The sequence below is a fragment of the Tetrao urogallus genome, assembly GCF_951394365.1.
Source record: "Tetrao urogallus genome assembly, chromosome: 5".
Taxonomy (NCBI): Eukaryota; Metazoa; Chordata; class Aves; order Galliformes; family Phasianidae; genus Tetrao; species Tetrao urogallus.
The window spans coordinates 49,521,975-49,546,424 of record NC_136818.1 but is presented as its reverse complement, the minus strand read 5'-3'; the positions used below and the strand labels follow the sequence as shown (position 1 = coordinate 49,546,424).

At 43.1% G+C, this 24,450-nt stretch overlaps 1 protein-coding gene across 1 annotated transcript; it reads left to right on the top strand.

The window, feature by feature from the left end:
* Window positions 1-10,312: 10,312 nt before the first annotated feature.
* On the top strand, window positions 10,313-10,807 carry FGFBP3 (fibroblast growth factor binding protein 3; the record flags this gene model as incomplete). Its single annotated transcript, XM_079536522.1, has 1 exon — window positions 10,313-10,807. The coding sequence occupies one exon, from the start codon at window positions 10,313-10,315 to the stop codon at window positions 10,805-10,807; it is 495 nt and encodes a 164-aa protein (XP_079392648.1).
* Window positions 10,808-24,450: the final 13,643 nt, after the last annotated feature.

Below are 24,450 nucleotides of genomic sequence, written 5' to 3'. Positions count from 1 at the left end.
CCTTCTGGCAGTACTAGTATCTAGTACTAGATGTACTAGAACACCACATTGAGACAATGTTTCATCTTGTTTTCTAAGCAATATTTTTCAGAAGTTAACTACAATACATGCATATACTTGACACTGGTTCCATTTTTGTGTTCTGTTGCCTACTGCTTACTTGTTTGCTTGTCATGTCATTTACATTACATTTTAGTTTGCATTATACACAAACTTTCTGCGATTGCCATTTTCTAAGAAGCCTGTTACATCTGCAGCATTGCCCCAACACATACCTGTTTCAGGAACTAGAAGGTACTGAAAAATCATGTGTTGCTTGTTTTGCATGAGAAAACATGAAGCCTTGTGACATTGTTGCAATTCAAACCTTAATAACAACAACAAAAAAGAACTAAAAAACAAAACCAGTTTCAAAGTAAACTCCATTTCACCTAAATCCTAACACATAAAGCCTGAGATTTGCTCCCAACCCCCTCTTTCCAGCCTTCTAACCTAGAGAGAAATACCTGTTTCACACATCATCTTTCTTGTTCCCAAATGCACACAGACGTGCAGCTACTGCAGAAACGTTTCCAGCTTCAGCTCTTCCCACAAATCAGTGCTCCATCACTAAATGATAAACAAAGCAGTAGAGAAGAAAACCAAAAGGAAACCATCACAAAAGTAAACATGGTTCACAATCTCAAGTCTAAGCGGCCACTTCACACAGCAAAAACCAGTGCAGTCGTACAGATGTGCAGATTTACGTTTAAATAAGCTTTTCAATTCTTCCACTTGGATGTTTTCATGACGGGCACTTCATGGAAGCCTGTGACAGTTCTGTTAGCCTTTATATACTGCAAAAAGTGGTTCCGAAGTATTGGAGGAGATGATGCTTTTCCAAAATTAGTTTTCCTTCCTCCTTCCTTTATTTCTTCCTAAATGCACTCATTTGCTTTGCTGAGTTGAAAATATCAATGTAAAAGAAGCCAAGGTCATACCTCAACCATGTGTGTGTACATAAATATATATATATATATCTATATATCTCCTGCTGGTACTAAGATGATATCTTAACATTGCATTTAAACCTTAATTTCAGTGAAAAACAGCTGACCTAAGTAGCAAAAGAGAAATCTGTTGCACCACTCAGTTGTCACAAGCATCTGCTGCTTTGTTGTTGCCAAAATCATGTCTCTCGTGTTGGATTTCAGATGCTGCACCTACACATACCAGACACCACATGAAGTGAATGAATTTCAATTAGTTGACTTTTTCCTCAGTAAAAACAATGTTGAAAAATTAATCCTTCGCTCTCCATAAGCTGCTTTTTCCCAAGGGGCTGAGAAACACCATCCATCCAGTGCCCCATGTGGTGCCTGGAAGCGGTTTCATCACCACAGTTACATGACAACCACCACCAAACTTTTCATTTATCTCGTTGTTATAACCTAAGTCACTTTTCTGAATCCTCCCCCTTTCCCTGCACACAGGAACACGCAGCTGGCAATACCACCACATACTGCCTATTCCTCAGAGTTATTGTTTTAAGCACTGCTTTAAATTTACACCGAAGAGCACAGATTTTCTCCTAGCATATTTGGCTTCAACAGATTTCTAGTAATTCAAGTCTGGGCTTGTTATCCTTTATTCATCCTTGCCTCCAATCATTCAAGACATTTTAGAAAACCCAGTGAACAACACCTGGCCTATACCCACAGTCCATATTTTTCTGTGCTATCTATACAATAGGATAACTGCCTAATAGTGAAAGTTCTGAAAACATTAAGAAATATATATATAAGAAAGAAAGGAATAAAAGAAAGAAGGGAGAGACTATTTAGAAGGGTCTGCTGTGATAGGACAAGGGAAAATGGCTTCAAACTACAAGACGGGAGACTTAGATCAGACATAAGGAAGAAGTTTCTTACGCTATGAGTGATGAGGCACACACGTTGCCCAGAGAGGTGGTGGGCACCCCAGCCCTGGAGACAATCAAGGTCGGGCTGGAGGGAACTCTGAGCAACATGATCTAACTGTGGATGTCCCTGGTCTTTGCAGGGGAGTTGCGCTGGATGACCTTCAAGGGTTCCCTTCTGACTCAAACTCTTCTATTTTATGACTTACTGAATGAAGTGAAGATACCTGATTCAGCATGGGAAACTCCCCAGACTCTGACTAAATGAACGGAAAAAGTGATGCAGATGGGATAATACATTCTGGTTTTGCACACTTGCTGCAATTGTTGCTGCTAATAAAGCTGAATTAACCAGAAATCATACTGAAAAGTGACAAGTTGTAATGATATTTAGTAGCTATGTAGAGCTTGGTTTGTCTTTTGTTTGATGGTCAATCTGAAAACTCTTTCCAGTGTTCCACCTACATTTCAGGAAATAAAAATATGAAAAAACAGAAAATGAACTATCAGTTTTCCAAAGTAACTTAAATAAATGTATGCATAAAATAACAGTGCATAAGGTGTTTACGGATGACCAGATCAGTAATATGGTCACCAAAAGCAGCATCACAGAAAATGTTCTTGGTATTTGTTGATAGAGGGAAGAAATTATATAACAGAGCTGAGTTTCAAGGCAGCAAACCAGTGATTAGACATTTTGTCTCTTACATTTAGGATTTAGGATTATAGCAGAACATTAGCACTGTCAGCCCAATAAATTAAATCAACTGATAATGATAATTAATAACCATAATATTCTCTCTTTAAGCAAGCATATTTCACAGTATGGACCCAGTGCTTCTAAGCCATGAGTTCCCACCAGACTGGTAAGATCTGCCTGCTGTGCTGCCAGCCTCCATCTAAAGCTCTTCAAGAGCTTAAAAAAGAAAACAGCTGTGCTGTCATAACCCAGAGAGCCCTCTGCTACAGTCACTCCTGCTATTAAGTCTTTCACATTCACAGCAATGATCAATAGAAACTTTCTGCTCAGTTACTGCTCCAGTTAGGAAAAAAGAATTACTAATATTTACTAATATTTTCAAGAGTATGTTCCTTCTCCAGTGCAATGGCACTTGTGGGCAGGGTCTGTTCCACGTGAGTAAGATACCTGCATGGTGCTCTGCTTCATCATTCTTAGGCTCAGCTGTAGCATGGTTGCAATGAAACATGTTCTTCCTCACTAACATTATATTCTCACTTAGATTAAAAGATTTCAGTGGCAAAAGATCCCAAATTTAGCAAGGGATAGTATGTGGTAAGAAAGGAAAAACTCATCATGGCATATCACTCTTAGAGATATTATAGCTCTACTTAAACACAACACCAAGCTGATTTTAATTTTTTTAATACAAGAGCCACAAACTGTATGTTGTCAAAGTTGGCACAGGCTTGTACAGCCTGTGTATTCTGGCTCATTAAAAATCATTAGTTTGTAGGGCAGGCCCAACCTCCTCTTTAGATCACATATAACAGTGTTTTCCCACTGCTTCAAGATGATCAGGTAAAGCCTCTGTGCAAGCATCAAAATACACACTATCCTACAGTAAAGGTGTGCTGTGCAGTCGTGTGGCTTTTTTTCTTTGGGAGGATGGGGGGGAGAGACAGGATATAGATCATTGGATACATGACACCTTTCACAATTAATTTTTGACATTTACTCTTCCTTGTAAGTCTTCATGCCAGCACACATCATGGAAAATCAAATGTCCAGCCTCAGACCGTTAGCAGCTTGGTAAAAGGATTAAGCCCTGAATAAACTGAACACCTGAACTTTCTCAAAGTTCAGGCAGGATACTTCATAGGGATGACAGAAAACATTACTCATGTTGCATTTTTTCTCTTAAAAAAAAAAAAAACAGACTATTTGTTAACAAAATAAAACATTTTGTTAAACCTACCAGGTCAGCCTGCTTAAAATACATGTACCATTTAGGTTCTCTAGAATTTGCACTGGAAAAAATCACAGATCAGACCTTTCGTTCTAGAAACCAACATTTTAAAACAATTGCATTGCAATATTTGGATTTGAAGTGGTCTATTCAAACCATAAGATATTTAATCTATTTTCAAGAGATCAGTCTTCCACTTACTACTTGTTTGTCAAATACTTACCATTTTTATTTCTTTTTTGAGACATGCTTCAACTTTTTCTTTTTGTGAAACCCTCCAAACTAACATCTTCAGAACGTTCCTTACATTTCACACAAAGAAAAATAAGAAATCCCACCCCTGAGCTTTCTTACAATCATAGAATCGCAAGGTTGGAAACGACCTTCAAGATCATCCAGTCCAACCACCCTCCCATTCCCAGTGTCACAAGCTACTAACCATCTCTCGTAACTCCTCATCCAGGCGCCTCTTGAACACTGCCAGGGATGGCGACTCCACCACCTCCCTGGGCAGCCATTCCAGTGCCTGACCACCCTTTGAGAGAAAAAGCTTCTCCTAACGTCCAACCTAAACCTCCTCTGGTACAACTTCTGGCCATTTCCTCGGGTCCTACTATTTGCCTGGGAGAAGAGGCCAGAACCTTTTGCACCACAACCTCCCCTCAGGAAGTTGTAGAGTGCAATGAGGTCTCCCCTGAGCCTCCTCTTCTCCAGACTGAACAATCCCAGCTCCCTCAGCCGCTCCTCATAAGACTTGTGCTCCAGACCCCTCACCAGTTTTGTTGCCCTTCTCTGGACACGCTCCAGGGCCTCAATGTCTTTCTTGTAGTGTATTGAACACAATACTCAAGGTGCGGCCTCACCAGTGCTGAGTACAGGGGGACGATCACCTCTCTGCTCCCGCTGGCCACACTATTTCTATTTCTTGGTGGTGTGTACGTGTTTCCTCCCACAGAGGAATGGGGATCTCATGCTGCACACCAGGCTTCACGCTAACAGCTGCCTGATATCCTCACACTGTGCCTGCTGCGTCTTGAATAAAACTGCTCTCACACACCATTTGATACAAATATTCTGTATTACCTTTCTAATAACTGATTTGCATCATTTAGCTCTCTCTCTCTCTCTTTTAGTCTTTGCTGACTCTTCTCATTTAAATTATGAAATGAAAATCTTCCTTTCCCAGCACACTGGTCATCTCCACTAACATTGTGAAAGCCAGCAAAGAAATAGTCTTGAGATGTGTTTCTTGAGTTACAAAAAACTTCACTTTTCTAGAAGCATTCCGAAGATATTTTTCCTTTCATGCATCTAAAAGGGTAAAAGCCAATTTGAAGAAGGGAATGAACTTTTATCCTATAGCACTTGCATGGTTTTCGACTTAAAGTATGTCTGTCTGTTGCTAAAACAATAAGGAATGTATCTTCTGCCTCTTTAAATGATTCAGAATAACCAGCTAGAAGTCCTAAGAAAGAATTGGTCTTTTTTGGTATTCCAGTGAAATTCTCTTAAACAGTGATAGAAATCCTTCCTCTCTGCAATTTCCTTCACTATGTCAGGGCAGATGCTGATTTATTTTGAACCAGATTAAATAACAAAAGAGGGAAAGCTGAAGCTCAGCCTTTCACAAGGCTTACATTTTTGATCAGCTGATAAGAAAGCTGGAGTGGTGGAGGTATTTCAGCACAGCAAGCAAAACAAGGGGCATTGTCAGTGCCTGGGTCAGTCCATTAATTACGGAATGAAGATTCAAAATAGTGAAACAAGGTCACCTTTCTTCCCTGAAAGGTGACAATAAATCCTTGACATGCATCTGAAAAATGAAAATGAAGAAAAATCCTAAGTTTTCCCTTCCATGACAAGGGAAGAATAAGCACGGCAAGCTTAACATGTCTGAAAGAGAAGCATCCTCAAGGTGGAAGGCAGATAAGAAAACTCTGAATGGGTGGAATTTGAAATCAGAAAAAATACAAAGAAAAATTAGCAGGTACTTGTTTATCTCCTATCAAGAGTACAGCCTGAGTGGATAAAAAGCGAGTCAAAGCAAGGAATGAAAACACAGGATGCAGAGAACAAAGTGATTCCTATAGAGCAGTGGAATCACTACCAACAACCCAAATCACAAAGATCTCCTGAATTCCACTGTGAAAAACAGCACTGGAGATCAACAGATGTGTGACTCAGATCAGCTGAAAAAAAAAAAAAGCCTGCAGGAGTGAGAAATGGAAAAGGTGGTCTATATATTATTTTTTTTTTTTTTTTCCGCCAATGAATTAGGGGCAGCATCGTAGTCTGGGGTGATTCTGAAATGCCACCAAGACGGTATTCAGCAGCAGCATGACCTGGTAACTGAAAGGCAAATTTTAAACAGATTCTACAGCACAAGAAATTGTAAGTCTTCAAATCTCTGATCAGTGCTACAAATTTTTCTTAACATTTCTGTAATTTTTGCAAAAATCAGTCTTCTTAAGTGACAGGCTGAGTAGAACTTACTGGAATCTTATTGGCATGGAAGAAAAGAATTGGCCCACAACCAGGCAGTAAACCCAGACAAAGCCTTCACTCTGACCTTGGAGAAGCACTTCAGTAGGTTCTAGAAGAGACTTAAGAAGAAAACAAAATTTCAACAAGAAAGTTCTTGTTTCATTTTACTCCCACTGTACTCTTGGAAACAGGACCCAGATTTCAACTGTCTGCAAGTCAAATCTGATAATAATACATTAATGTTCAAATAATCTTACGATACCTCCCAGTAACCATGCTTATTCACCAGCTTGTGTTGGAAGAAAAATGAAACACGCTTAGTGACTTTGCTCTGAAGTACCCTATAGCTTGGAGAGCTGGGCACCATGCTGGGTAGGCCTAAATTGCCTTTCTGCCGGGAAAGGTTGAGACACCTGTCTCCCCATGGCTCTTCAGCCACCACTTCTTGTCTTTCATACCATCCAGATCTTGGCTTGTTCTCAACAAAAGCAGAATGAGGCTCTCAATTACTTGCCTCCCTGCAGACAACATTTATTACCACATGATTTTATTCTCTCAAGCCAAAAGCAAGAAATCTGAAGACTGGCATCTCAGACAAGTAGGTTAAACACAGCTATGTTCATGTAGTGTATTTAAATTCAGATCTACGAATCATCATTCTTTATACCACCTACTTCTCTGAAAAGGAACTTTGGATGACAGGCCTAGAGGCTGTGGCTACTTAACACCCACAAAGCAAGTCTATTCTTGCAATAATTATTGCTGCACTCTTATACAGTAAGAAGAATAAGCATCATTTTTCCCATTAACTGGAACTCAATTGAATTTTGAAAGATCCACACTCTGAAGTCAGAACCCTAACCTGATTGCCTGTATGCTATCTTCTATGTGGGTGAAATAGCCTATACATGGAAGAATCCTTTTTTGTCCAAAGAGTTAACAACAACAACAAAAAAACCCAGGATAATTCACCCACTGGTAAAATAACTGTGATTAAAGCTACGGACTGTGCTTCTGAAATGGAAAGATGTATAAGGAGACAGCTTCATGCAGTGGTTGAACATCTTCTATTGCTATGTTTTTCCTCTTAGTTCTTTTCTTGTTTAAGTTAATAAACCCACAGCTTAAAATAATTCATCTGAAGTCATATTCTTTAGGTCTGTAGCATACTCACTGTGCTTCTGCCCTCAGTCCTGTTGATCTTTAAGATCAGTCCTTAAAACTGTATACGACATCCCAGACAAGGGCTAGCTTCAAGCATCTTATGAGTGATACCCTTGATTCCACCTGCCTTTCACAGTTACACCACAAAAGTCTCTGCTTCAGCTTGTGATTCTCCGAAGCCTTACATGGGTTTGTTTCTGCAGCGCTGTTATTCAGTCAGCTTTCCTTATCCTGGAGATGCACAGACCTGTATCCTATGATTCTCTGCACTGACCTGACTCCCATGCTTTAGACTGTTTTGGGAGTGCTTATGTCAGCCTTAATCCAGATTCGAGCCTGACTCCAAACTGCAATCTAACCCAGCACAACTGTAAATCCTTCCAGTTTCTCCCTACATGAGTCTACTTATTTAGAAGGACAGGGCCATTAACTTCCAAGAGGTTTCAGGTTCTCTATAGATATAAAGCAAGTATTTCTGTCCTGGTGTACAGGTGAGGGGGAGGAAAGGAAATTCAAAACCAAACCACAGCAGCAACATGGGCTAGATTATTATTATTACTAACTGCAAATAGAACAAAGGGATACAGAGACTTTGGTAAGAAATTAGAGGTGTTCTTTTTCCCCCCACACGCTCATCAAAACTGAGAGAAAACCGCAGCACTTGCAGGAGAATTAATACAGAAGTAATCAGTACTGAGAACTAACATCCGCTTTACCACAAAAGTTGAGTCTCAATAATGGAGGAAAGTGTGCAAATATGTACCAGGAGAACACAGCAAAAAAACATCAGGGAAGATACAATTACCACATAGGAAGTCTAAGCAGTTTTTCGTTGTTTCCTTTTATTTCCTCAATTCCTGATCAGTAATAACTTGTATGTTACTTAAACCTGTCCAAAGCAAAGTGCAACAATAAAGTGCTCATTAAATCAGTTATTTCCCTCCAAATCTGATATACGTAAGATAACCTGCTTTAAAAGTGATCTCAAATGTGGGACAACCTCATTTCATGTTGCATAAATGATATTAAGAATGTGAAAAATGGAAAAGGAGCTCGGTGTAATAGAATATAACAATTACAGGTGGTTGGACCTCAATCTGAATGCAGCACCACGGTTTGGTGGATGAATAAGCTAAGGCACATGATACGCCTTATGCTCCCTGGAGCCACAGAAGATCTTAAATAGTCACAATGCAGTGCATTATGGTGCCTCACGGTACCCACATCCCTAGGCTGGATGCCAAGATTCCGCCTGCAATCCATGGGAGGTCCTCAGTGCCTATGAAAGGGATTTGCTCAACCCAACATGCCAAGCAGAGCATCTTGTGCTCAGCTAACAGCAGCTAAGTCATGTCCTGCAGAGGTAGGTATATACGTATTTCCAGGAAAGGAGCTATTGGCTTCTACTTGAAATTTCTGTTTGTAAAGTCTCTCCTATGGTTTATTGCCATCGTATTTCCTTATCCAGACCCTCTCTCCCCTGCTGTTTCCTATTCCCAAAACAATCAAACAGGAAGAGCAATGTCAGCTCTTCCTGTACCTGGGAAATGGAACCACTCCCTAATCTTCCCCTGAACTGGAGAAAGAACTCCACACCCCACACTTCGGGCAGCTGTGCTCAATCTCTGCAGAAATGTAGTGTTGTTTTTTTTTTGTTGTTGTTGTTGTTTTGTTTTTTTTTCTTTTTTTTGTTTTGTTTTGTTTTCTTTTCTTTTCAAGGACTTAAAGACAAACAAGTCAGTATCAGTCTTCCCCATTGAATCCTGCTGGACAGCACTTGCTCAAAGCAGAACAGCTCAATCAGGAAAGATCAGAGGATGCCTGGTATCCCTGAAGACCCAGGGTAACTAAAGCATGCTTTTGCCAGTGCTGCCACTCTAAGCCAGATCTCTGCTCTCAGCAACCAGGGCAGCTGCCCGCGAGCCAGGCTCAGAGGCCCTATAACCAATGTGCGAAAGCCGATATCTACGTGCCTGGGTGCAGCTGGCTTCCAAGGGCACCGCTTCCTCGCACGTCTCTCCTATAGACGTGAGACACCAAGGTGTCACTAGGTGTCCCCCTCGGGCTATTCCCAGCCGCGGGGACACAGCCGGGCTGAGCTCCGCCGGCAGTTCTGCCTCGGGATAACGGCACTGCTTCACGGACCGCCCCATCGACGGGGAGAGATGGTGTAGGTATACGCAGGAACGCACGCATCTGTACATAAAATTCCCAAGCTAAGGAAAACAACCGTCCTAGAATTCCCCACTTCGATACTTCTGAAGCCATAACTCGTGCCCGCAGAACCACCGGCAACGGACGGGACCCCCCGGCCCGGCCGTCAGAGCTCCAAAACCCCGAGCGGAGGGGGCGGGCACTGCCGGGGGCCCCGGACAGCCCCACGTATCCCCGGGGGCGGCGGCTGGGGAGGGGCGTCGGGGAAAGTGGGAAGCAGGGGCAGGGGGACAGCCCCCGGCCCTTGATAACCCCCGCACCCTCCCCGCCGCCGCCAGCCGCCGTCTCGCCTTCCCCGCACCCGTAGCTGCCCGCCGCGCACCGTGAGTTCCCGGGGAGGCTGGGGGTCAGCGGTGCCATGGCGGGATGAGGGGAGGGAGCGGTGCGACGGGAGACTCGAGGCGAGCGGCTCGGTCCCCAGCTGTGTTTGGCAGCCCCGATGCCGAGAGCTCCCGGTCTGCCGGAGAAAGGGGGGGGAAGGGGAGGGAAGAGGGCTGAGGCGAGCCGAGAGCGGGGCCGCCCCCCAACAGCCGCGTGTCCCCGCAGGGCGCGGGGCATGCGGCGGGTCCTCCGCCGGTCCGCGCCGTCGCCGAGGCACCGGAGGAGGCACCCGCGGCGCTGAGAGATGAGGCTGCCCCTGGCCCTGCTGACGCTGGCCGCGCTGGGGGCCGCGGGCGGCGGGCCGGGCCCGGAGGCGGCGCCGTCGGGGCATTTCTCCACGCCGGAGCAGCACAGGTGCGGCTGGGAGGTGCGCCGGGCGGCGGGGAGCAGCGAGCTGCGGCTGAGCTGCCGGCCGCCGTCGGGCCGCGGGGCGGAGCAGAGCTGCGTGTATCGCGGAGAGCCTTGGCGCTGCCCCGCCTACGGCGCGCGCAGCCGGCAGTTCTGGCGGCAGATCGTCGCCCGGCTCCGCCGTCGCCGCCGGCCCTGCACGGAGGGCGGCCCGCTCAGCGCCCGCTTCTGCGGACCGGGCCGAGCGCCGCCCGAGGCTCAGCTGCGCCTGGTGCCGCCCGGCCCCATCGCGGCCTCCGCCGAGCCTTCCCCCGAGCAGCTGGCCGAGACCTACTGCGCCCAGCGCTGGCACTCGCTGTGCGCCTTCTTCGCCGGCTTCTGGCAGGGCTGAGCTGAGCCACTCGGCCCTCGTAGCCCCTCGCCCCTCCACTTTGTCAGTTTTTTTAAACCTTTCTCCAATAAAGTGCCAACTTTGATAACACTCTGGAAACTCGCGTAACTCCTTTCTCCCCAGAGCCTGCAGCACAGCAGCGAGTGGCTGCCAAGAGCTGGTGAGGTGTGCAGCATGGAGCACACTGAAAATGATACGGAAAACAAATAACCACAAATTTATATAACAGGTTCAAGGAGCAGTGAAACTGTCCAGCTAAAAGCCATGGGTACCACAATGCAGCACAAAGATTTTACTGCGTAGCCCTAGTAAAGCTGCCTTGCTCCCACAGATCTATCACACACAGAACAAGCTGCCCAGACATGTTCCCACAGAGCAGATCAGGTCAGATGTAAGCAGGCAGAGTTGAGAGAACAGCTGTGAAGAGACTCTCACAGCAGAAGAGTTTCTTCCAAACAATGCTTCGGAAGTGAATGATGTTTTACCTAGCTAATGAGCTATCACTAAAGCTGCATTCCCATTCACAATAAAATACTCTCTCACATTGCATCTGGATTATACAGAATATCAAGAGACATGCACTGAAAAGGCTTTTTTTTTTCCTCAAATTGCTGAAAACTAAAAGTACAGATGTGTTCAGGATATATATATTCTTGCCACTTAATTAGGAAATGTTATCTACTCATGGCCAATAAGATAACAAATGCTTCCCACCAGCTGCAGCCACACCATCCAGATGCTGCCTAGAACACAGGTGCAGCCCCTGCCTGCTCAAACCACCCACTGAGGGCCAAAGGCACCAGAGCACCCCAGGTCCTGCAAAAACCTTGCAAGACTTTCCTAACTATCTGTTTTCCTGCACTCAGCACAAGTAAGAGCAAAACAGAAGGAATTAGGCTGATTTTCTAGTTGTCTCCCTTCGGAAATGTCCTTGTAGCACATAAGCATCTTTTCTTTGAAGCAAATTGCTTTACAAAGGTGGAGGAGGGGTTTGAGATATTGAACACTTCATCCACTTACTGAAGCAGAACTCCGGTACATTTTGATGGAGATAGTTCAGGTTTTCTTCAGTCTTGCTTTTTCATTTAGACATCCTGCTCTCATCCTACAAGAAAAGGAACAGCAATTTCTACAACACATGGCCACCCTGCATTATTTACAACAGTAGACAGAATTTTATCTTTTCGTACAGGGGAAGTAACATCACAGAGGTTTGATTCTCACAGCTAAGAGTGTTTGTTAGGATCTCAAATGTGATCCCATCTCACAGATAAGCACAGCAGTCCACATACACAACGCTACTGAGTTAGAACAGAATTTCAACAAGCCAGCCCTCCTTGGCTGCCCACACGGATACATTTAGGTGCTCCTGTGCTCCTATGCAGGCATAAGTGGGAGCACCTGTAAGCTCTGGTTTTGAGGGCAGCTGGGAGGAAACCACCACAAGGCAATAAGGATCTGCCAAGCGGCTCCCACAAGAGGGCTGTGGGAAGCTGTTGCATACATCTCTTTGTCCCAAGGTATTTTTCTTCATAGCAAGTAGCTTGGATACTGCTCAGCAGCACTATGCAAAAGGCTGACTGTCAATGCATAATTTGCACTTTTAAAAAAATAATCTATCTCACTTTTCCCTTATGATACACAACCAGCCATGTAGCAGGCTAGTGGCCATAGCATTGCATGCTCTCTTGCAATAATATGCAGCTTTGTTTTACTTCCATGGCGTTGACACAGCAGCTTCGTGCAGTGCCTTTAGAGCTTGTGTTTCATACTATCAGACGCAAAGGTGCAACACCATGGCAACTGATCTGCTAATCCACATCACACTTCATTTACAAAACCAACTAGGAATTCTGAGCAAATACAATGTCTTGCCCCATGAAGAAGAGAAAGAAGAGGATCCTTGCTCAGTGCTTCACTGCATTACCCTCCTTACTCTCTGAAAGAGCACAAAGCCTTTCCTACACATCACAAAATAATGAAATATAACAATCCAGGAGACCATGTTCATTTAATCTATGGTTAATAATACCAATGTCCAGAGTTAAGTAGCAACAAATACCAAATTTCTGTACCTTGGGTATTGTGGATCCCAAAGGATAAAAAAATCAGTCAGATCCATAGAACTGTTTTTAAGCAGTGTAGATTCATGCCTCCTCAATCAATAGTATTGTCATCCTTCTCCTATGATTAGATGGTAGCTGACTGTAGCCATTAAGCCAACCAAGCACAGGAAGAATTTATAGCTAATATCTTCACCTCTACCAGAATCCATTCCTTTCCAACCCTGCAACGCAAACCTGTCATCCCCCCAATCTAACCCAGGCACCCAAGCCTGCACAGGCCCATGCTGCAGCCAGCCTTACCTCTGCTCTCCCACTGCAGCTAGGCCCATCCTTCACCACCTCCCTGATTCCTAATTTAGATGGCTCCTGCCATCTCATCCTTCCCTCTTCAGTTCTTTCTGGCCAGAGCCTACATCAACAAGCAGCCTGACCACAATACTAGAACCCAGCCCAGCTCTACCCCACAGGCCTTATGAGCTGTGCTGTCCCACAGGCAGGTGATCCCAGGCTCCACTAACGAGAGGGCACTTCCCCACAGGCAGCTGCAGGTGCTGTTACTCTCACAAGGTTGCTTCCAGCTAAACTTACCAGGATAATAAGCTGTCATTCAAGGAAAAGCATGACTTATCTTTAAAAAATCAATTTGCTTTTTATCTTCTGGATTTTGAATACCAGAGGATGTAACTTCTTTCAAGTTTTCAGGATTTAAAGAAAATCATCTTTGCCCCACATTGTATGCAATTAAAATTGTTTTCTTTCCTTTGGTTGCGCAGTAAAGGTGGCAACTAGTCTGAATTCACATGTGTTCAGTGAGGTTATACAAATAAACAAGTATCTCAGTGTCTGGAGTTTCTAACAGAATTACAATATCAGTTTTCCTTAGGAGAAATATCAATGATGCTGAATCTGGGCATGTTTGTAACACAGCTGGCTTTGCCTGTGGTTTTTACACATAGAAATCTGTGATTAATAGCAAACTGAAAGTCTCTTTCACCACTTTCTGATTTTGGAGGTAGAATTACAACATATTACTCTAATTTGTGAGGTTAAAAAATATAGCAAGCTGTCTTGTTGTTTGCAACAATCCCTGCCTGTAAAGTGATGCCATAAGGTTAATACATGAAATAAATCTTTCTTCAGTAACCGAGCAGAGCTAAACTAAGAACAGGCATCTGTCAGTGTTTTACATAGCAGTGATATCCACAGCAATGTCTGCTGTAGGGCTCACCATGGCTGTGAGTTGCCTTAAAGCTTTTCCTTTTCTCTTAAGTCAGCTTGACACCTACAGGTTAAGTCTGGAACGAGGTGGGAGAGCAGTCCAATATCCGCAAAAGATGGTTCTGCACTATGTGGACAACTCTAGCTCTTGCTTTGAAGGAACATCTATCTACCCTTGTTTTTTAAGAGGGAAACTGAAAACAAGCCAGTGCGTGCCAATATACTGCAATATATAGAGTACAAGTTGCAATTTAAGGTGCTGTTGTTATTGAGCTGTCATGGGCATACTTTAAATACAGATTTGACTTGTCAGGCACTGCCTTCTGCACTCTCAGCATATCAGAACTGCTCCAGGGCCACAAGGCACCACTGAAAAGGCTGTCCACCTTCCTCCTCCAGGCCTGGTAAAACCTCAGCCACCTGCAGAATCTCTTTTAGTTGTTTGTGGAAAATCGGGTTTTAGAAAAGGAGATGAGGCTATAGTGTTGGGTTTCTGTGACACCTGTGGTTATTTGACATTGTTGTTTTCTCCCCGGGTTTGAGCACAATCTGCTCTGGGGGGATCCCAAAGAAGGATGGTGTGTCTGTGGGGACTTGTGGTGCAACTTAAAAACAACCATTAACAAATAATAAGATAGAGGAACAAAAAAGCAAGTGAGAGTGGGTTGGATAAAAGAACCTTAAATCTCTGGGAATTTCTCTTTAAATGACTTCAATGTATTCTAGTCTCTCTCTTGTGCCTTGAGCTCTTTTCTGAAGCCCACTGTAAAGCAAAGCAAAGCCATGCAAGTGAATGGCAGGCTTTGTGGTTTTGCCAAACACCAAACCCTTTCCTTTGTAATAATTTGGATTTATAAGAATTCCAAGCTCGGTACATTAATGTGGTTACATGAAAGAGGCTTTTACCCATACAGTATTCCAAAGCTCAGATTAACTCTCCCAGCCCTCACAACATTTCGTTAAGTGGGTGGGATCTGAGTACAATCACACATAAAATATCTGCAGCTTTAGAAACACTTCCAAGTTTTGGGGCTTAACCTCGCTTCGTACGTGCCATGCTTTGGGAAATGCATATGCTCCGTGTTGGCTGCTGCAAAGGCAAATATTTTGCCAGTTTATTTCAGGCATTCGAGAGGTTAATGCTGCCATGTGTCCCTGGAGGGGACGAGGGCGTGAGAGGGACAGCAAGAGGCAGCAGACCAGTCTGCATTCCTGTGGTGAATAGCAGCCTGGCCTGCCCGCCGTGCTGCAATCCCACTCCTGGCTCCAGCCTTCCCATTGCAGAGCCGTACACCTCCTGTGACAAATGCTGTGGGCCCACCCGTGTAGTCTTGAAGCCCCAGAGGAACACACAGATGCCTATTTGACAGCAACAACGTGATGTATCTCCGTGTTCCAGAGCCCTGACCTCGCTGCTGGCTCTCACACTCTGCTTGGGTGCTCGTGTTCCTGACTGCTCTCTGCCAGTGTGCATGTTGGGAAGAGGGTTCTGCTACCTGGAGCCAGCACTACTGCTGTGTGAGCAGCTGTCTCATACTTTGCTCTAGGAAATGTGATAGAACAAACGTGTAAAACTGTTGAGTATGTAGAGCTCACCTGTTCAGTTTTGTCTTGTGCCATTCAGAAGTGTGCTGTCATAAATGAACCACAGTGAATAATTCTGATGTTACTTCAGTTTTACACCCACTGCAGAGCTATTGGATCAACAAAAGAAGTTTTATGATCATCTCTCAGAGGAAATGCAGGAATAATTATTCCTTGTATAGCAAGGAATTTACTGATTTGAGACTCTAATATTCCACTATTCTCTATTTAAACTGTCATAAAATGAGAGAATGTTTGCTGAAAGGATCATGGCAAACTCAGAATTACGCTGTAGGTTGGAAAAGACCATCCAGTCTAACCACCATGCCCGTTAACCCTGTCCCTCAGTGCCACGTATCATTTCTTATTACACGGTGACAAAGTACTGAAGATAAGGTAACTATTTATCAAGGGGAATACAATACCTCTGTAACACAGAACATATATAGAAAAGATTTTTTTTTCTTTAACAAAAGACATCAAAATCCTAAAACAGAATTGATCTATTTCAGCACACACAACAAACTGAATTCAGAGCAAAAAGTTTTAAAGGATCTTTTTCTGTAAATCATAACCAGAGGCACTGTTTAGTCTGAGCAAACCTACTGCACTCAGCATCTTCTGTTGCACGACTAAGTGAAGGTCTCAGGTCCCAAAACCTCTGTATGATTTAAACTGAAAGAACAAAAAGTCTGACAGAAATATATATATGTATATATTTAAGATTGTATTTGGAACTAGAGAATATAAGAGACATCATGCTCTAAGTTAAGTTAGTGAAAAGCTGTGGATGAAACCCCAGTGGCTGACTTTGAAGCTGTATTTCTTTTCAACTAAACAAAGTGCTGTTTCATTCCAAAGTCGCCACCCTTAGCAGCAATATGATTTGTACTAACAGGAATAAATCTAGACTCAACTCCTTGCATTTTCATCTCCTTTTTTAATTTTAAGAGCAAAACCTTTGGATATTGTGAATAAATTTATCACGTTTTCTTTTGATGGGTAAAAGGTAACAAGACAGCCACACAAGAGAGTATTATTTCATGTTAGTTGAGACAAGATGTTGAGGGTTTAGAGCTGATCTTTTGTCTCTGCTCAAAGACAAATGGTATAAAATTTATATGCATGCTTCTGTCCTGACAGCAAAGGGCTTCAACACGACTCTCACTGAGAGCTAATGGCTCTTTGGGATTCTACTCTCTAAAGTACCCTGGCATGAAATGGTCCCTTGCGATTCATCCCCTGCTAATAGCAGCTCCAAGACTACGGTCTCGCTCTTTTTTTTTTAAAGTTCTATTATCCCCAGCTGAAGCTGCCTGTGTTTTTATTGGATTCAAGGCCATGTAGCGTGGATGCTTTCTCCCCTCCGCTCTATTCTCTCGCAGCCCTCAGCAGACATTGAGGCAAACTGAAGGCCCTATTGAGAGCAGGGCCTGATGTCATCCCACCCAGCGAGGGGCCAATGAGTGCGCTCCCGCAGCCGACACAGCCAGCCAGAGATGTGCATATCAACAGCATCTTAATAGCTTCTGGGGGCTTTTGAAATCTTTATTAGTCCATGGTAAACAGCAGAGGTAATGTGACGGTTTGTTGCAATGAACCCATAGCCAACAACTTGACAGTGCCTTAGTCATGCAGCAGAACAGCAGAACAGCACCAGCAAACAAACAAAAAAATGCTTTGATTTAAAAATGTAGATCTAAGGTAGACGGGGTCTCCCATCTCTCTGGAAGATGAAGGCAGTTCTACAGTGAAGGCCGGCTGTGTGCAGGACACACACGTGGGGACAACACAGCACTGGGCCACCAAGAGGCCTTGGGCTGACTCTTTCTGAGAGCACCAGGCTGGCAGAGGTAGCCCAAATTGCCTGGCACTGCTTCCAGCAGGACCTGAAGCCCCTACGTGGCCAAGCCATGCTAGCCAGCTCTGGAGAACAGACATCATCTAACTTTAAATTGGAATGGAAGTGAGTGCAAAAGCTGGAGTGGGGGGATCAGAAGATGGTGCTAGAAAAAGTCATTATTTCCTAAAGATGAATAGCTAATTTGTTTTTAGTGTTACATATTCCAGGTAAGGGCTAAGTACATATAATTACTATTTGTAAACTTTGAAAGGTGGTATGTTGTACACCATTTTTTTTTTTGTGCACCTTGGAAATCCCTTTCACCACATGCTCATGCAATGACCTCAAGCTATCTCTCACTGGCAAGCCAAGGTTGAGGAACATTGCTTATGCCATCAGCCCCAGCAGAAGCTGGCCTTACACTTGAAAGAGCCAGCCTTGTCCTTCTCCTGTCTTTTTCTCTCTTCCCTGTTTTTTTGTTTTTTTTTTTTTTAATGTCAGCTCAAGTGTTTATGCAGCTCTATTACAAACAAGATGAGGGATCCAATCCAGCTTAAAGGGTGAGTGAGCTTTCAGCAGGGAGATCATCACATAGGAGATGAATTGAGGGTCCAAAGCCAGGCAAGCATGGCTTTCAGCAACAGAACTGCTGAAAACTCTGAAAACTGTAAGTTTACAGCATAAAAGCTGTTCAGTCTTACAACTGAAGGTGATTAGGAGTGCACAAAGATCCATTCATTTATCTTTCCGTAAACCTAGTCTGAAGAAAGGGTGATTTGAAATTAGCTAACAGCAGCATGTCCCTTAGCATCATCAGACAGAATCAGACAGAACAATCAAGGTGACCCAGTGTAGCTTCCATATTCCGCACGCACATTTCCTAGTGGCTGCAGAAAGACTGATGCCACAGTCATCAGAGAAACAGGACTTGGGTTGTGTCACTCAGCAGTGATCAGATAAACTCCCTGGAAGACAAAAAGACAGAGCAGCAGGTCTGACAATGGAGAGATTTGCTTATCACTTGTATTACAGGAGCACCTGAAGGGCTTAACTGCATACATCTGGGTAGAGACAGTCCTTATGCCATAAAAAATTTGCAACCCAAGAAGAAAACATGGGAAGAAAGGAGGTACAAAATACTTACTTCTGAGGTAGCTTTAAGGTGTTCTAATAGATTCTCTCTGAGTTCTCTGATGGCAGGCTTGGACAGCTTATGATCAGAAAAAAAGACTATTTGGAACTGGAAAACAAAGCGGGATTGCTACTCCAAATGTCTGCATAATCTGTTCTTTTGTCAAGAAAACCCACAGTAGGCTGTAGTGAAAAGTCAAAAACTGTCATTATAGACAGGCAGCAGAAACACTCAGTTCACCATCATACTGCCAAATGAAATACTAGTGCTACATAAAAGGCAAAACAGATATACTGGTGCTTAACAGCAAGATGAAATGGTTGTGCATTAAACTGCATGTGGAGACACAGCCTTCTACTATTTTCTTTAATACCTGCAGTTAACTGGCAGATGCTTTTGGCAGCTGTTCCTGGGCCCCTCCCAGAAGTGCTGACCATTTTGTGGAGCAAGGCACCAAGTTTTGGAGCATCCCCACTCCCTCATTGCAGCAAAGGGGCACAATCATCTGATTCTGACTTCTGGTTCTAAAGATCACCAAACATTTGAAATCTTTGTTACAGAGAACTGATAGCAGTTCTGTTCTCGTCATCTCTGTAAATGCTCTGAATTGCATTTTTCTGGGCTTGGCTTGGGTCAGATATCTCTTTAACTCCTAGCAACAACTTCAGTGTTGCTCTGATAAAAGGTCATTCAAGTTGATGCATACGTGTGCACACATGCAAGCTCATCCCCAGTGAAGCACAACTTTCCTCAAGTGAAATTAAGTTTACTGCAACTGCTGCTGCTGCTCTTGATTAAGATTTTAACTGGAAGAAGTCAGACCAAGAGGTATGATTTCTACCAGGTCTCTTAAACCAACACATCTGTGTCACTGCCAACAGCAACTGAAAAATAGCAGGATGTAAAAGGGAGAAAGCCCCTCACAAAAATCTATTAAAATGAGCCACGAACACAATGCCAATGTGGAAAGTCAGGGGATATGCAAATGCCCGCATGTCCCAGAAACCCTAATCCTATCAAGAATGCAGAAGACGTTAATTTGACCATCTTTCACAGCTCATAAATCTATCTGTAGCAAAGCCAGGCTGCCAGATGTCATCAAGTAGCACTTCTTTGATGCTGGCACTTTCAGCATAGATGCTGATCATGCCTCAGTAAAGACCAATAGAGAGCATTGTATGTGTGGCCTTGAGAGCAGCTTCTCACATTTTGCTACAATAGGGGAAAACAGTGGGAAATGTGAATGACTGATTGTCAGAACTGGTGGTCTCCCTTGTGCTGCTTTCCACATACAGAGCTATAGATTTCCCATTGGTTTTACAGCCTTAATATGCAGATTACTCTATCTTGTTCTTAACAATTAGTGGTATGTGCTTCTCAACTTAATTTCTTGAATTCTAAACTATAAGTACAAGTGGACATAGTTCCCTTCATGGAGGCAGATGCCTCTTACTCTGAAGCTGCTTAAAACACCAAACAGCTTTGGCATGATCTTACTTTCATGCTTTTAACATCAAGAATAAAAATATCCTACTTCAAAGCAAGTACAGTTCTCAAAATCAAAGAAAAACGTACACACATTTATCCTACTCAAATACGAAGTTGAAAATTGCCCATTGCAATTTAGGTTCTTTATTATCAACCCAGATCAATTTATTTTGCTTTCACAGGTGTGTACAGTAAAGAGCAACAGCAGCTATGTTTGTGTGAAAGCCATCCATGTTATTCCTAGGTAAGAAACTTCCTTCCATCCAAACTGGAATGCCTTTCAGCTTCTCACTGGATCTTGTGGCTCTCTGAGCTCTGACTGAAACACCCTGGTATACAGCTCAGCTGGAAAAATAAACCAGGCTCAGTTACAGAGAACGCTGCAGAGAAACAACTGGGAAGACAGGACTTTCCATCAATACAGACAATTTCAGGCTGACTGCTATCTATAGGTGATGGAAATTACACTTTATGTAGGACTCGTACATCCCTGCCGCATGCCATCAGACACAGCCTGCTGAGCCCCCAGGGCTGAGCTTGGGACATGCCATTCCAGCCAAGCCGTGTGCACAGCCTTTCCTCTGCAAGGCCACGCTCTGAATCCTGGTCTGACCTCCATGTAGTAATGACAACAGAGCAATGCTTGTTACTCCTCTTCAGGTAGCACTGTTAAAGAGTGCACATGGAAGGAACCTACCCAGACTGTGTACAAATAGATAAAGGAATTCCACTACGTTGAAAGAGATAAGCGCTATGAAAAAGAAGAAATCAGAATAAATTTTTTAAGTTATATGACATATACCATTAATTTGCTTGGGGATTCCTGGTTACGTTTTACCTTCAGAATTAGATACAAAAGGACAAGTACATTGTGCCTGAGTTTGTTCCAGTTCACAGCTATACAGTATCTTTGTTGCTAAATTAATAAATACAGTCCTGATTACTTTTTTCTGAAAATACTGAAATTCTGAGACAAACACATGGAATTTTATCCTGTTTACTTATATGAGAACATTTGTTAATCTAAAACCAGGAATCTGCTCAGCAAGTCCAACCCTGCTGTCATAGCAGTGTTCCAGTCAGGCAAAGACAATGAACCACCAAATCCCCCAAACCTGCGCTGCAGAATCAGTCCAGTGAAGGAGACATTTTAAACATTATTTTTAAAATAGTTTTAAAATGAAAATATGTTATTTATTGATATTACAATAAAGCATCTGTAATACATAATTCACCCTACTACACAATTAACAACATTTAAGCTATTAATTGCACAACACTACATCATTACTTCTTCTTCCTGCAAAAGTAAACATAACCCAAACTTGATACACGAAGCATTTAAGTCATACATTAAGTCCTTTTTCAAAAAGCTGGCGGTTCTGGGAGAAGGGAGGGCTCAGGAGGCAGGCAGTGGGCACACCTAATGCAGAACACTTTGCTTGCAGCAGGTTCTTGGCTATTAAAAGCTGCTATGCGTATAACGTGAGACTCTTGTATCTCTTGCAAATTGTTTTCATGATTTCACTATGCCTCCCAGACTACTTCCATCCAGTGGCATACAGAATAAGGGTATGAGCTGCTGCACTGTTTTGACTGGCAGTTGTCTCTGATACTGCTTACCAAACAATCCTTTTAAGAACTACTGCTCAGGATGTTTGCTTTCAGGTTTTGAATCCTATTTCATTTGCTTGCATATGTTACTTCCCAGGTCTAAAGTGATGGTTTTGAATTGGCTGCAATTTTCTCCTTACAACTACTTGAGCTCTTAACAAGAGCTGCTATTTTGAAATCCCTGTAATGTCTACGCATCAACATTTGTTTGCCATTTCGACTCAAAAATGAGACAGAAATAACCTTAACTTCACAGCACCCTTACAATTTGCATTTCTTTCTTCAAAGGCAGTGTCTCTCTCCCCTCCTGTCTTCTCTGTTATCAACCTTCCCCTTTTCAGAGCAGAACACATTAACTCCAAACCAGTCATCTACGTGCTTTTTCTCATTGTCTTGCTCTCTGTTCTGGCTGCCTGCAGCTCTTCCTGGTCACCTGGGGAGGCACACAGCCAGAGTAAAAATCCCCTCCCTATGCTGCTCCAGAGCACTGTTCCCCACGGCTTCTGGTTCCCCACGGCTTCTGGTATGGGGCAGCAAGAGGCACGTGCCCCCTGTGCACCTTCAGCTACAGCACTGCCCCTGCTGCCACCATCCTCAGCCACTGCAACTCCAGTGTTATTGCTCCTCTGTAGTGAACGAGGTAAGGGAAAAAGCATGTGTGTGCATACTCAAAAATACACATGTACAGGCACACACAGCACGATGCTTAATGGGGAAGTTCAGGTAGAAAAGACAGGAGCAACTCCTTTTATACAATCTACTCCACTCAAAATCAGTGTCAACGCAGCTCTTGAACACTGGACACACACTGCATGGATAAATCTTAGTTTTCAGTTACATACAGCAGAAGAGTCTTGCCAAATTATTTCTGAGAACTGAACTCTTACTATGAATATAGTTTTGAAAAAAATTAACATTTTCAATTTCTTTAGTTGAAGCAGTTGTTTTCACACTAATTACTTTACAAAATGCAGAATGGAAAGTTAAATTTACTTTGCTTCTGGTAACAACCTAGATAGGCAAAGTTTTCAGAAATGATTTTCTTTGTAATTTTATTCCCAAGATACCTTAAGGAATTTCATCACCTTCTGTCTTACTACAGATTTACTCTCCTGCCATCTAGTGATCGTCTCTGTCTACACCTTCTGTTCAAGTCTGGTTTTGGAAATCACCTACCACACAAACACTCCTATTGAAAGAGAACTATTTACTTAGTACTATCAGTAAGTTGTTTATCACACTGCTACCAATACGCTAACCTGAAAGGTCCAAATTTTCAGGCTACTCTTCATTTTATAGAAGCAATTCGAGGCCATTTTCTTCCAGCTTAGGACCAGATAATGCAGTTTTAAATGCGTAATAAATGTAGATGGAAGCTTCAGCTCACTAAAACATCTGCACTGTCAGCTAAAGCAGTTAGTTAGTTATACACCAAACTACAAGTTTCCACAGTATTTACAGGTTTTTGTCCACGCTTCTCTAATGCAATTAATCTCCCCTCTGCTAATGCATGCTAACATTCAAAACGATGGGTTGACACACTACATCTGTAATTACTCATGCTACCAGAAAACCGGTGAATTAAGTTTATTTAGTGTTAAATGAATATGGAATGTTATACAGTACATGTAAAGACACTTTAGGATGAGTAAAGCAGAACTAATTGCACACGAGATTAAAGATTCACCTCAATAGTCAATATTATCAAATCATTACAGCTTCCATCTTCAGAGTGCAAGGTATGTCATGCAAAAAAAAAAAAAAAACAAAAAACCAAAACAGCTCAAAAAATCCCCAAACAGACAAAACCAGTGTTGTGGTACCACTTAAATCTATCATACCACAATATTTTACAAGACATTAGGTGATCATTCATAGAGAATGAAGCATTGTAGTAATAACAAAGAAGTTTTAAACATACTTAACAGGTTTTGCATGAACACCAATTCCAGCGTTACTACACCAAAGGAACAGGCAACATGCTGGGAAAAGTACCTAAAAATCAAAGCCTTTTTTATTCATAGCCAACGTTACTTTCTGCAAGAGATAAGTTATGCAATCTTATTACTCAGATTCCCCACATAACTGGGTAAGATTCAATACATTTTTACATAGAGCATAATCACATAACCACCACATCAGCAAGACGTTTTCATTATCTTGACCAGTTACTACATTTAAAATCATGGTATGATAACATGGCCAGCAACCAAATTGTCTTCTGGGACACTATGCTGTATGCAGAAATATAAAACAATTCAAACATACTCCTAACCACGTTAAAAACAAATGAATTTTTGAAATATGTAGGCAAAAACTGCAGATGGAAAAGAAGTAGAATACACATGAAAGCTATGAGAGGGCCGACTGAACCCATCAGCGAATTCAATAACCCTGAACGTGACCTGGCACGGGGCGATACCTTTGGCATTCCTTTTCCACAGCAGTGCCTTAGCAGAGGACCGTGGGCAGCTGTCACCACGGGAGAACCGCAGGTCCCACTTCTGCGCTGCTCATCCAGCAGCCTGAGCACAAGGGCCCTGAGCTGTGCCTCCATCCGCTCCACTCACTCAGAAGCACTGCAGGCAAGCACGCTTCTAGACAAGTGCTTCAACTGCAGCTTGAACATGAACATGGAAGAAACACAGGAGACGACGTGATGGTTTCAACATTTCCACCTTGCAATACTCACATCCTG